The following is a 10,733-nucleotide window of genomic DNA, read 5'->3' as shown; positions in this document are numbered from 1 at the left end:
AACAAAGCCTCGTCTTTCAAAATCCCCACTCGTTTCTATTTCTGGTTTCACTATTCATGAACCCAGTCCTTCTACGATACACCATGTTCATAGAAGCCCACAAAGGATCGTGCTTATTTACCTACTTCATGCGGTGTTCTAGTCCACTTGCAACCCAAGGTTGTTTTGAAACAAATGTACGTTTGATTGCATCTATACCTGATATGGACATGATGAGTATGCTTCTAGAGGGAAAACTTCATACGCCGATGCTAATCATCCCAACGCCGGTGATGCTTTGCGCTAAAGATAAAGGTGATGCCCAACGCCGATGCCGTCCAGGCTGTTGACAAAGTTGTCGTCTTCAAACGCCGTAATGCTGGATCATAGTCCTACATGCAATCTAGCTCACAAGAAAAACAGCACGCTGCAAACGCTCAAAAACACTTTGATGCTGAATCGCTATCTCCGGCCGCGCTCCGATCCGCGTCTTCTCGTCTTACTCCTCGCCCTCAATGGTTATACGCACTACGTCGTTTCGCGGACGATCCTTTGATAAGCAGCATCGAGCAGCAGTGCGGACTCGAGCGTGGCAGTTGTTCGCTGCGCGGTTCAGGAATGGGACTTGTAGTGCACCGACGATGGCAACAAAGGCCGAGCCCCACCAGGCCAGAGGTGTGAAGTGAAACTCAAGGGAGATACCGTAAAGGAGACCAGCGATAGGGCTCGCAACCGTGCGGCAGGCAGCGCCTGTTGAAGCAGCCAATCCATTGATTTTGCCCAAGTGGGACCTGTCGGGCGTAGCCTCCTTGATCATTATTAGAAGTAGTGGAAAGGCGATAATCGAGGTCAGATTCCGAACAGTCAGGCAAACAAAGAGACCCGGATAGAGCAGATTGGCCGGTAGAAGTTGTAAAAACGGTACAATAAAGTACGCGATCGGGTGGGCGACGGTGACCATAAGCAGTAGTCTCCATACGCCAAAGCAGTCAGCCAAGAGAGGGAAGACGAATGCTTGGATTCCCAGTTGGATGATCCCATTGATGGACATGATGATGCCGACGTTCTGAATCGGTATGCCGAGCCCACCTCCTAGCGAGGAAGAGGAGAACTCGAGTGCGTTGAAGTCTTCATCAGCGCGCTTGTCTTGGAGGAAAATAGGGAGGAGGTGATCGTATGTCATCTGTAAGTAGGTAGGTTAGCCTAGGGGTGTTCGGTGCATTGGGCGACACGAAACAGAAAGTAGGCAGTTGCACGAAAAGATCCAGTCCTGTGCGTAAATGTACAACTGACTTACAGAGTGGTAGGTAAAGATACCGAGTGCTACGACGAACATGACCACGGTATTTGTGAACACCTTCTCGCTGGCTGGCGGCTCGATCCAATCGCCATTGGACCGCACACGCCATATCTCATCATGCTGAATCTCAACCGAGTTGAACGTTCCGTATGAATCTGTCGTCAGGTTCGTTGGAGCGTCGGCCGTGGCGCCTTGGGCTGGGAGAAGTGGGGTCTCCGCGACAGCTGCATCGTACTCTTCGAAATGGCCTCGTGGCTGTCTGTCTGGATGGGTCTCTTCAAGGAAGAAGTATGCCATGACGATGGAAAGCATAAGCAAAGAGGAGCAAATGAGATTTGGAAGCAGGTATGGGAATTTTGCGAAAAGACCTGTAGTACCGAACAGAGACGGGAAGTTATGGGCTGGATCGGCAAAGTACCCACCAATGGTGGCTATTCAGTCAGCATCAAAAGTTGGTAGTATCAAGGAGTTGGGAGGATTCTTACGTCCTATAATCGTGCCCACTGACCAAACAAACGGCATCACGGCGAACGCGCGTGCTAGGCTCTGGTTAGCGGATATCCTCGTGTGGTCGTTGATCTTACTTACGTTCGTGTTCGGGTCGCTTGACAATCTCTCCCACCATCGTCTGAATGACGCCAATGTTGCCATTGAGAGCACCGCCGATAATTCTGCCAGCGAGGGCAACCCAGAAGTTCGGAGCTAGACCGACGAGTAGTAGAGAAGACAGTGTACCAAGAGATCCACAGATAACCACTGGTTTTCTTCCTATGCGATCCGAGACGCCGCCCCAGTACATGCCACTGCATGCTTCAGCTAGCGAGACTAAAGATGAGGTAAGATATTAGTATATGCCTCACATGCAATTCGTACGGCCGTGTAACTTACAGGCAGAAATGAGCAAGCCAGCAAACAATGGCGCATTCGACTCGGAACACACATGAAAGTCTAAGACAAGCTTCCAAGCGTATGGCAGTATCGATGTCAAGGCGATGGGTTCGGCGACTCGAACGAGGGCTGCAGTAGGGCGTTAGCAGTGGCTCGGGCTGGCTGTCACGGGCGTTGTGGTCCGCGACGTATGGGGTACGCACCAAGGAGAAAAAGCTGGGACGTAGGGAATGCGTCATCGGCAGCATCTTGAGGGCGTGTTCTTCGTTTGGTAAGAAATGGCATCCTTCAACCTGGATTGGTTCTTACGGCTTCTCCAACACGCAGTCGTCCTCAAGCTCGGGGGGAGGGTCACTATGTTAGTAGAGCTTTCTCTGCGTTTGGCCCAAGGCACCCCAAAACCAACAATTGTAGTAAGCAGTGGCCGAAAACAGAGGCGCGAAAGAGTCGAGTGGCACGAAAAGAAGCCCAGGAATGAAGAAGAGAAAGTGGAGGAGGGTAGGAAGGTTTTGTTATCTAACAGCCAGCGAATCAGTGCCTGTGAGTCTGGGCCGGTGACGATCGGCCGCGACGAGCCGTTAGCAGGCACGGCTACTTGGCAACCTCCACGCTCCTGTTTGCGGTCTGCAATTGCTACTCAACCATCCTCGTCGCTAGGCTTCGCGCACATGCAAAGCACGCCTCTGTAGCGGTTTTATCTTCTCCAACGTCGACAAGTCCTTGAGGAAAAAGGTGTGGAGCGCATTGGGGAACCTTACTAGCTTGCCGCCGCCAGGGACCCGGCGCGGCGGTTGAAGAGCCGCTAGAAGCTTGGCTGAAAGCCCTGGAAGACGCTCTGCATCGTTGCCTGGACTGCTACGACATCTTTCTCCCTCCTCATCTCAACGTTCGACGGCCAACCTGCAATGGCTTGCACCGTTTGATCTTACATCGTCGCGCTTTGGCAGTGTTGCAGGCACTCATGTCGAGAATTTAGACCACCAAGCGCTATGAGTACCAAAGACAAGTGGTCAGCGGCACGGCGGATCTAGCGCCCATCGCTCTGGCTGTTTAGGCATTCTACCTCTTCCTGGCCATCGAGTCTTTGAGGGAGGATAACGAGCTGTCACTCGACGACTAAGCCCGAGTAACCTCAGTATGCGCTGAAAATCTTAGTGGAAGCCGTTCTGCGTCTGGCAGCCTCGGGTCTATGGAAGCCGGCCTTAGCACCTTGTCCGCGAAGACCAAGAACCGACTCAGCGCAGGCTTCTTCACTCGCTTTTCATCGACCTTACTCGACGGAGAATGCCTACCGCATCTCTCGAAGACGCCTTTCTACTTCTAATCGGGGCGAGCTAATGATAAGCTTGAATAGAGAAGTCGGCGATTGTTCAGTGATCAACACGAGCGGGCAGAGCTCAGATTGAGGGGTCCCCACCATTCTGGTAGCGGGGTCTCTTCGATCATTAATGGAAAGCGGCAGTGAAAGCGACACCGCATCCGCCCTAGGTGGGCAAAAAGGTCGTGAGCAAATGACCCAAATGAGACGCGTGTACTCCGATTGAACAAAAGACAACAAGCAACTAGCTGATGAATATGAAGGAAGAGGAAGAGAAAATGTCAAGGCCTTCAGGGGAAGATAGGAAAAGCCAACAGCGCCATTATGGTAGCCTCGCGGTCCCCGACAAGCCACCGGAAAATTTCTTGAACAGCCAGCTCACGATATGCGCCAGGTCGAGTAAGACAACACTCTAGGCTGGAGCCCAACTCGAAATCGGCTCCTCTATCTGGCAAGTGAACTGGGGGTGACCGTAAAAGAGCTTAGTGTAAATCTTCGGGACTCGCTTTTCCTGGACGCCATCAATTTTCGAGGTTAGATTCTGCTCGGCAGCAAGGCTGGACTTCGAGAACGACCGAGTAGTCCACCGTCGCTAGTAACGCGGCTGACTTTCAGCCCTCTGCAGGGCCAGTGGCGTTCAGCCCCATCGCTCGACGTGGTTAGCGCACCCCTATCATTTGACTCGTCCCGAGATCTGAAGATGAAGAACATCGGGATTTATCAAGAAAGTCACGGTTCAGGTAAGCGTTCTAGATCTACAAGCAGATCTCGAAAGTCATGAAGCCGGCATTCCCACCAGTGCGCTGGTTTGTCCCTCGCCTAAATCTAGATCTTATCCAATAGGCAGCCTTGAGCAGAATCCCGACGTCAAATTAGTCGTCATGGGGAAGCGATATCGAAAACCTAAAGCTGCAAGTCCGTCGATTTAGTGCTATCCATGTGCCGTCCATGTGCAGATCACTCTGCAGCTGCGTTTACCCTATTCTGGCTTGGACCTAGTCCAACATCCCATCATCCAAGCCACAAACAACAGAATATATATTTGGGCGTCCCCCGTAGTTAGGAAAGCAACAGCTTCGTGTAGCCATTTTAATTAATCCAGCGCGAGTAGTCTGTCATTACAGTCTGTACCTTCGTTTTTGAAGCATCTTGCTTCGTCCTCTTAATCACGATGCGTACCTCATCCCTCGCTTCCCTTCTTCTGCTTGCTCCTCTTGGAACGCTCGCTCAGGGGAAAACTACCTCGAAGGATGCGACCTGTGGTGGAACCAAGGGATATACTTGTCTGAAGTCGACTTGGGGAAACTGCTGTAGCCAGTTGCGTATACACTACCCACTGTACAACATTGTCTAACTTCGTCCCAAGGTACGGTTGGTGTGGTAGCACTACTGCATACGTAAGTTTGACCCTTCTTATCTTATTACCAGCACGAAAACTGACATGAGTGTCTCCAGTGTGGTACCGGCTGTAATCCGAGTTTTGGAACTTGTTTAGTAGTTCCCACAACTATCAAGACCAGCACGCTACGCAGTTCAACGTCTTCCCAGTCCCGTTCCAGCTCAACGTCTCCCCAGTCCCGTTCCAGTTCCAGGACTTCCGCCGCGCCTGCCGCCTCTTCCCAGGCTGTCACTACCAACAGTCGCTGTGGACCGTCTTTCGGCGGGAAAACATGTCAGGGATCAAAGTGGGGTAACTGTGTGTATTCCAGCTCCATGACTGGATGAATATGAGCTGACCTCTCGTTCCAGGCTGCAGCCAGTACTCCTACTGTGGCTCTACAAATGGTAAGCATTCAAACTCTCTGGTAATCTCCTGTTTATGTCACTCACCAAATTAGATTACTGCGATGCCAAAACCTGCCAGAAGGGCTTTGGAAAGTGTAACACCGTCAGCTCATCCAGTACTTCTGCCACCACCAGATCCTCGACTTCAACGGCCAGGTCGAGCAGCAGCTCTTCCCTGTCGCAATCATCTTCGCAAAGTCTGTCGTCCTCGAGCTCGTCTACACTGGTCTCCTCCACGAGCTCCGCTTCAATCTCTTCTACAGTGATCTCCTCCTCCACGAGCTCTTCTACACCCGTCAGCTCCTCCACAAGCTCCGCGCCTGAGTCAACCAGCTCCGCTTCAAGCTCTTCTACATCCGTCAGCTCGTCAGCGCAGAGCCTGTCTAGCACCAGTGCATCATCCTCGATCGAGAGCTCTGTATCATCTACGCCGTCGCCGTCCTCTATTACACCATCGGCATCGTCATCGGTCATCTCCTCGATCGAGAGTTCGGTATCATCTACGCCGTCGCAGTCTTCGACTACACCATCAGCATCGGCATCGTCATCAGACATCTCCTCCTCGATCGAGAGTTCGATATCGTCTACGCCGTCGCCATCTTCTACTACACCATCGGCATCGTCATCGGACATCTCCTCTTCAGCCTCAGTGTCCGCCACACCGTCTCCATCAGCCTGTCCATACCTAAACGAGCCGGGCTGTACACCTTACAGTGGCACATTTGCATCTGCTTGCCCTGCGAACAACAACAATTGCAACCTCGGCTACAAGATCTATTGCAGTTACACGCCAACAAAATATAGCTTCATTGCGGGTGTTCCAGTAACCTCCCCTTCCACCGCTGAGGGATGTGCAGCAAATTGTGATGCGAATGCCAGCCGAGGCTGCGTTGCGTTTGTGTATCGGCAAAATAGTTGCTTCCAACTGAGCGCCATCGACACGACTGCTCCTGGTAGTCCAGTTGCAAACCAAAACTCATACGTCAAGATTTGTGATGCTGCTAGTCCTCAAATCTCCAGCTCAAGCTCTGCAACATCTAGTCTCAGCAGCAGTGTCGGGTCTAGCAGTGTGTCCACCCCCACCGATGCTTCCACCATCTCTTCAAGCAGCATCGAGACTTCAAGCACGCCTTCGCCTACCTCGTCCTCTGTTGTTCAAAGTTCAAGCTCCTCAGATGCGCAGTCCAGTACATCAGAGGTTCAGATCTCGAGCTCTTCTACCGCGCTGTCAAGCTCAGCAGAGCCCTCTCCTTCGCCCTCGTCTCCCCCCTCATCTTCCTCATCCTCGGTAGTTCAGAGCTCAAGCTCATCAGACGTATCGTCAAGTACACCATTGGCCCAAAGCTCGAGCTCTTCTGCCATACTTTCAAGCACAGCAGAGTCCTCGTCGTCGCCTTCGCCTTCGCCTACCTCATCTTCGGTGGTTCAGAGCTCAAGCTCATCAGACGTACAGTCAAGTACATCAGAGGTTCAAAGCTCGAGCTCTTCTATCACGCTTTCGAGCTCAGCAGAGCCCTCTCCCTCGCCCTCGTCTTCCCCCTCATCTTCCTTATCCTCGGTGGTCCAGAGCTCGAGCTCTTCTGCTCTGTCATCTCCTTCGCCCGAACCAACACCGGAACCAACACCGGAACCAACGCCAGAGCCAACCCCGACTCCTACTCCAACCCCCACTCCTACTCCGACCCCGACTCCGACCCCGACTCCTACTCCCCCTACCTGCACACCCTACACCGGCACACTTTCTATGGCTTGTCCTGCGAGCACCAATAGCAACATTTGCAGTCCAGCTATTGCCTTGGGCTATAAGGTCTATTGTGAGACCACGCCGCGGAAGTATACCTATGTCACTGGGCAATCCTCCTTTTACGTGGCAGGTATAACCCCAGAGACCTGTGCCACAAAATGCAACGCTGCCTCAACTTGCACTGCATTTGTTTGGCGGACTGGATATTGTTTCCTATTATCCGCTATAGACATAACCACTGTAGCCCCGCAAGTAGTCAAGGGCCAAAATTCGTATATCAGGGCGTAAGCCAATTGTAGAGCATACGAGGTACAAAGTTGGTATAGTTGGACTAGAGGTTCTTTGCGCATTTCATTGAACCACCAGGGCTCGGAGCCTTATCTTGTGTTTCGTACACTTACAACGTTGTTTCCTACTAGCTAAGAAGGGTGTTCTCAAGGAATCGTAGGAGGCTATGGTGTGGCTCATTTGCATATATATCTAATTCTCTCTATCCTACCTTCAGCTATATAGTATAAAGGGTTGTAGGTCCCTCTAACTCCTCCATCCCAAAACCAAAGCTTCTTCAAACTTCCTTCTCTTTGTTGCCCCATCGTACTTGCACTTGTCCTCATTCTCGTCTGCTAGCATGTCAGCACACCTTGGTGAAAGGGGTCACGAAATGGTGCCGAGTATCTCCACACTTGGTCAGCCGATCAGCTTACAGACTCGTTCGTGCTTTTCTGCATTTGCTAAGCCGTCTACTGCGAGTCGTTAACTGAACCATACAGAATAATCCAGTGTCATGCGTTGCGGCCGCTCAAAATAGTGGTCTTCAGCCGCCTTGTCCTTAGATAACGACCTAGCACCTAGATTACCAAGCTTATGGGACCTTCGTGGGAATGAAACGGAAAAAGTTCCATTAGAGAATCAATATTATCGGAACTGCATGTGTTATCTTTGACCGAAGAGCTTGTTGGAGCTCTTGGCGTAGCGGGAGCGCATCTAGCACTAGCGCCCGCTTTAAGGCTGAACTGGCATCATCCACCCGTCGACCTCCCCCGACAGAACAAACACCGTCAGGAGCCTACCACTTTTATGAACACCACGGCACCGTCACAAAGCCAATAGACATCGGTCATACGATTGGCATCCGCAGTGCGGCTACCTCGGGCCACTCCAGCGTGATGCCAAGCAGGTCAATCCCGGCAAAGAAGTTTTCTTAAAGGGTTTTACGTGATATGTGGATCCCAAGAAGTTACAGTTACCTCTGACCACCAAACTATTACTCATGACGACCCACTCGTCTTGCCAGACATGAACACTCTGGCGATCTCGCAGCGTGCAGCGATGGTATCCTCACTATAGCACCGTGATTAGCCATACTGGCTCCGTTCCCCCAATCCTACTCTCCGCAATGCCAAATTTGACGCGCATCCGTCGGAAGAAGGCAAGATCTGGGGAGCATTAACGCCCTTTATGCAACGATCCATCGAAGGCCGATCTCCCACGATGGACTCGGACGCTAGCGGACATGACGCAGTGCGGTAGATCCGTGGTGGCCGATACAGGAGGCAAGATCGTTTATAAGGTTCGCATGGGATGAGTACCATGATACTTGCACATATTCGCATTTCTATCACACATCGGTACCATTGACTCAGCGGTCATGGGCATCAAAAGCTTCCTCAAGAAAGATGGGCGTGGGCCATCTCTTGAGAACCCCCCATCCTACTCCCGGGGATCAGAGAAGGACGATATGGAAGAAGGCTACGGACAACATACGAAGATTCAGACAGGGTGGACAGGCGACGGGCACGCTGGAGCCAACGAATATCCCAACGCGGGCGGAGAGAATTACCGTACCCTAGGGAGATGGCGAGCATGCGTCATCCTCATTACTATCGAAGTCGGCATCGGTGTTCTCAGTCTGCCATCGGCTCTCAAGACGCTCGGGCTGATTCCTGGTATTATCGCAATCCTTGGGTTTGGAGGCCTCACGACTTACTGTGGCTACATTCTGGTTCAATTCTACCGCCGATACCCAATGGTCACGAACCTTGTTGACTGCGCGCAATATGTCGGAGGCAAGCCCTTTGAGTATTTCCTTGGTGTGGCGTTCATATTCAACCTGGTGCTCATCTGCGCTTCGGCCAACATCACCATGTCGGTCGCTTTGAACACGCTTTCGAATCACGCCCTTTGGTAAGCAAGCCCTTGCATTATCTCGTACTTGCATGATACTAACTACATCGCCAATCTAGTACCGTAGCATTCATGGCCTTTCCACACATTGTGTGCTGGCTGCTCTGTCTCCCGCGCAAGCTCACGTTCGCCGCTGCCTTCAGCTGGGTCTGCACAATCTCCATTGTTGCAGCCGTCCTCATCGTCATGATCGCTCTCGGAGTATCTGGGCCACGGGCTCCTCCCGGTTTCGATACCAAGATCACGCTAGTTGGCAAGCCAACTTTCGTCGAGGCTGTGAACGCACTCCTCAATATCGCCTTCGCATTCGCAGGAAACCAGAGCTTTATCTCCGTCATGGCCGAAATGCGTAACGCGCCCAAGGACTTTCCACCAGCCCTGTTCATGCAAAAGAGTTTCGAAGTCGTGGTCTATATTGCCGTTGCGTGTGTCATCTACGGCTTGGCCGGCAATTCAGTCAAATCTCCCGCACTTGGTTCCGCGCCCATAATGTCGGCGAAAATTGCCTACGGCATCTTGATCCCATCCGTCCTGGGCACTGGTCTTGTCATTGGCATCACAGCCATCAAGTACATGTACATCACCATCATGCGCCACACGAAGCCTGATCAAGTCAATGAACACAATGCCTTTACTTGGACGCTCTGGGTCGCTATTGGATCGGCCTTCTGGATCGTTACGTTTGTCGTGTCAAACGCGATCCCCATATTCTCGTCGATCCTCAATATCTCGTCGGCTATCTTCATTAGTTGGTTTACTTTTGGCCTGACGAGCATTTTCTGGCTACACTTGAACTGGAAGGCACAATGGAGTACGCCAAGGAAGACGGCTCTAGCCATTGTGAACTACGCGATCATACTTATGACGCTTTTCTTAAACGCAGGGGGCCTGTATACGTCGCTGAAGGCACTGCTTGACATCTTCAATGACCCGAATACGACCTTGAACGGACCTTTTACCTGTGGGGATAACAGTTTGTTTTAGTATGTGCTGGCAACATATCGCTTCATGTTGTACGATATCTGTATGATACCCTGTTGTAGTAATCTACATCAACGATTTTATGATAGCCGAGATGCTTGAAGTAATGCCCCAAGTGAAAGATCATTTCCGTTGAGAGATCATGCGGATTCTCCAACGTCATGCGTGTGTGTACACCTCAAGAATAGTGTACAGTCAGTGCAATTGGTATGACATGGACGTCGGGAAGAATGGGTAGTTGACATAGTCGCAGACAGACGACTGTCGATAGCTCGGCATACTCAGCAGTTACATCCATGTGTCGTATCCATCAGAGACACATTTCGTTTAGAGGGTAGCGGCCCACGCGTAGGCAAGGGGTGATTCGGTTAGCGATGAAAGAAATAAGAGTGGGCGGTTGCATGACCGTGAAGGTATTCGCTACCCTGAAGGAAAGTGATTGTATATCCGCCCTTTGGCGTAAAAAGATAGAACGAAAGACTGAAATTGTAACAACTGTTCTGACTCGACGATTGGAGGGAAAGTCCTGGTATCAACAGGATGTGTAGCCAGAC

At 51.5% G+C, this 10,733-nt stretch overlaps 5 protein-coding genes across 5 annotated transcripts; 3 read left to right on the top strand and 2 right to left on the bottom strand.

Moving 5' to 3' along the window:
• Positions 1-13: 13 nt before the first annotated feature.
• Positions 14-2,742, bottom strand: K460DRAFT_420421 (MFS general substrate transporter). Its single transcript, XM_040938080.1, has 6 exons — positions 2,371-2,742; positions 2,168-2,296; positions 1,868-2,104; positions 1,765-1,818; positions 1,277-1,710; positions 14-1,162 (listed from the first exon to the last, which is right to left on the bottom strand). The coding sequence occupies exons 1-6, from the start codon at positions 2,450-2,452 to the stop codon at positions 479-481; spliced, it is 1,620 nt and encodes a 539-aa protein (XP_040785085.1). The 5' UTR covers positions 2,453-2,742; the 3' UTR covers positions 14-478.
• Positions 2,743-4,279: 1,537 nt separating this feature from the next.
• Positions 4,280-5,241, top strand: K460DRAFT_186968 (carbohydrate-binding module family 18 protein). The gene is made up of 3 exons (XM_040927094.1): positions 4,280-4,802; positions 4,852-4,882; positions 4,941-5,241. Exons 1-3 carry the CDS (start codon positions 4,657-4,659, stop codon positions 5,208-5,210), a joined length of 447 nt encoding a protein of 148 aa, XP_040785084.1. The 5' UTR covers positions 4,280-4,656; the 3' UTR covers positions 5,211-5,241.
• An 83-nt stretch (positions 5,242-5,324) lies between these two features.
• On the bottom strand, positions 5,325-5,903 carry K460DRAFT_409927 (uncharacterized protein; the record flags this gene model as incomplete). Its single annotated transcript, XM_040937309.1, has 1 exon — positions 5,325-5,903. The coding sequence occupies one exon, from the start codon at positions 5,901-5,903 to the stop codon at positions 5,325-5,327; it is 579 nt and encodes a 192-aa protein (XP_040785083.1).
• A 362-nt stretch (positions 5,904-6,265) lies between these two features.
• Positions 6,266-7,040, top strand: K460DRAFT_409926 (uncharacterized protein; the record flags this gene model as incomplete). Its single annotated transcript, XM_040937308.1, has 2 exons — positions 6,266-6,337; positions 6,396-7,040. The coding sequence occupies 2 exons, from the start codon at positions 6,266-6,268 to the stop codon at positions 7,038-7,040; spliced, it is 717 nt and encodes a 238-aa protein (XP_040785082.1).
• Positions 7,041-8,662: 1,622 nt separating this feature from the next.
• Positions 8,663-10,182, top strand: K460DRAFT_293346 (uncharacterized protein; the record flags this gene model as incomplete). The annotated part of the gene is made up of 2 exons (XM_040929408.1): positions 8,663-9,198; positions 9,258-10,182. The coding sequence occupies 2 exons, from the start codon at positions 8,663-8,665 to the stop codon at positions 10,180-10,182; spliced, it is 1,461 nt and encodes a 486-aa protein (XP_040785081.1).
• Between the last annotated feature and the right edge of the window lie 551 nt (positions 10,183-10,733).

The sequence above is a fragment of the Cucurbitaria berberidis genome, assembly GCF_010015615.1.
Source record: "Cucurbitaria berberidis CBS 394.84 unplaced genomic scaffold K460scaffold_5, whole genome shotgun sequence".
Taxonomy (NCBI): domain Eukaryota; kingdom Fungi; phylum Ascomycota; class Dothideomycetes; order Pleosporales; family Cucurbitariaceae; genus Cucurbitaria; species Cucurbitaria berberidis.
The sequence above is the reverse complement of the archived record's forward strand: the minus strand, read 5'-3'. Positions and strand labels throughout refer to the sequence as shown.

Excerpts from the sequence above, each read along its gene's own strand:
- K460DRAFT_420421 (XM_040938080.1), bottom strand. The coding sequence starts at position 2,452 with ATGCCATTTCTTACCAAACGAAGAACACGCCCTCAAGATGCTGCCGAT. Across the intron at positions 2,105-2,167 it reads TGGCTTGCTCATTTCTGCCT|TCTCGCTAGCTGAAGCATGC; the intron begins GTAAGTTACACG and ends CCTCATCTTTAG. Across the intron at positions 1,711-1,764 it reads AGTGGGCACGATTATAGGAC|CCACCATTGGTGGGTACTTT; the intron begins GTAAGAATCCTC and ends CTGACTGAATAG.
- K460DRAFT_186968 (XM_040927094.1), top strand. The coding sequence starts at position 4,657 with ATGCGTACCTCATCCCTCGCTTCCCTTCTTCTGCTTGCTCCTCTTGGA. Across the intron at positions 4,803-4,851 it reads TGGGGAAACTGCTGTAGCCA|GTACGGTTGGTGTGGTAGCA; the intron begins GTTGCGTATACA and ends CTTCGTCCCAAG. Across the intron at positions 4,883-4,940 it reads GTGGTAGCACTACTGCATAC|TGTGGTACCGGCTGTAATCC; the intron begins GTAAGTTTGACC and ends GAGTGTCTCCAG.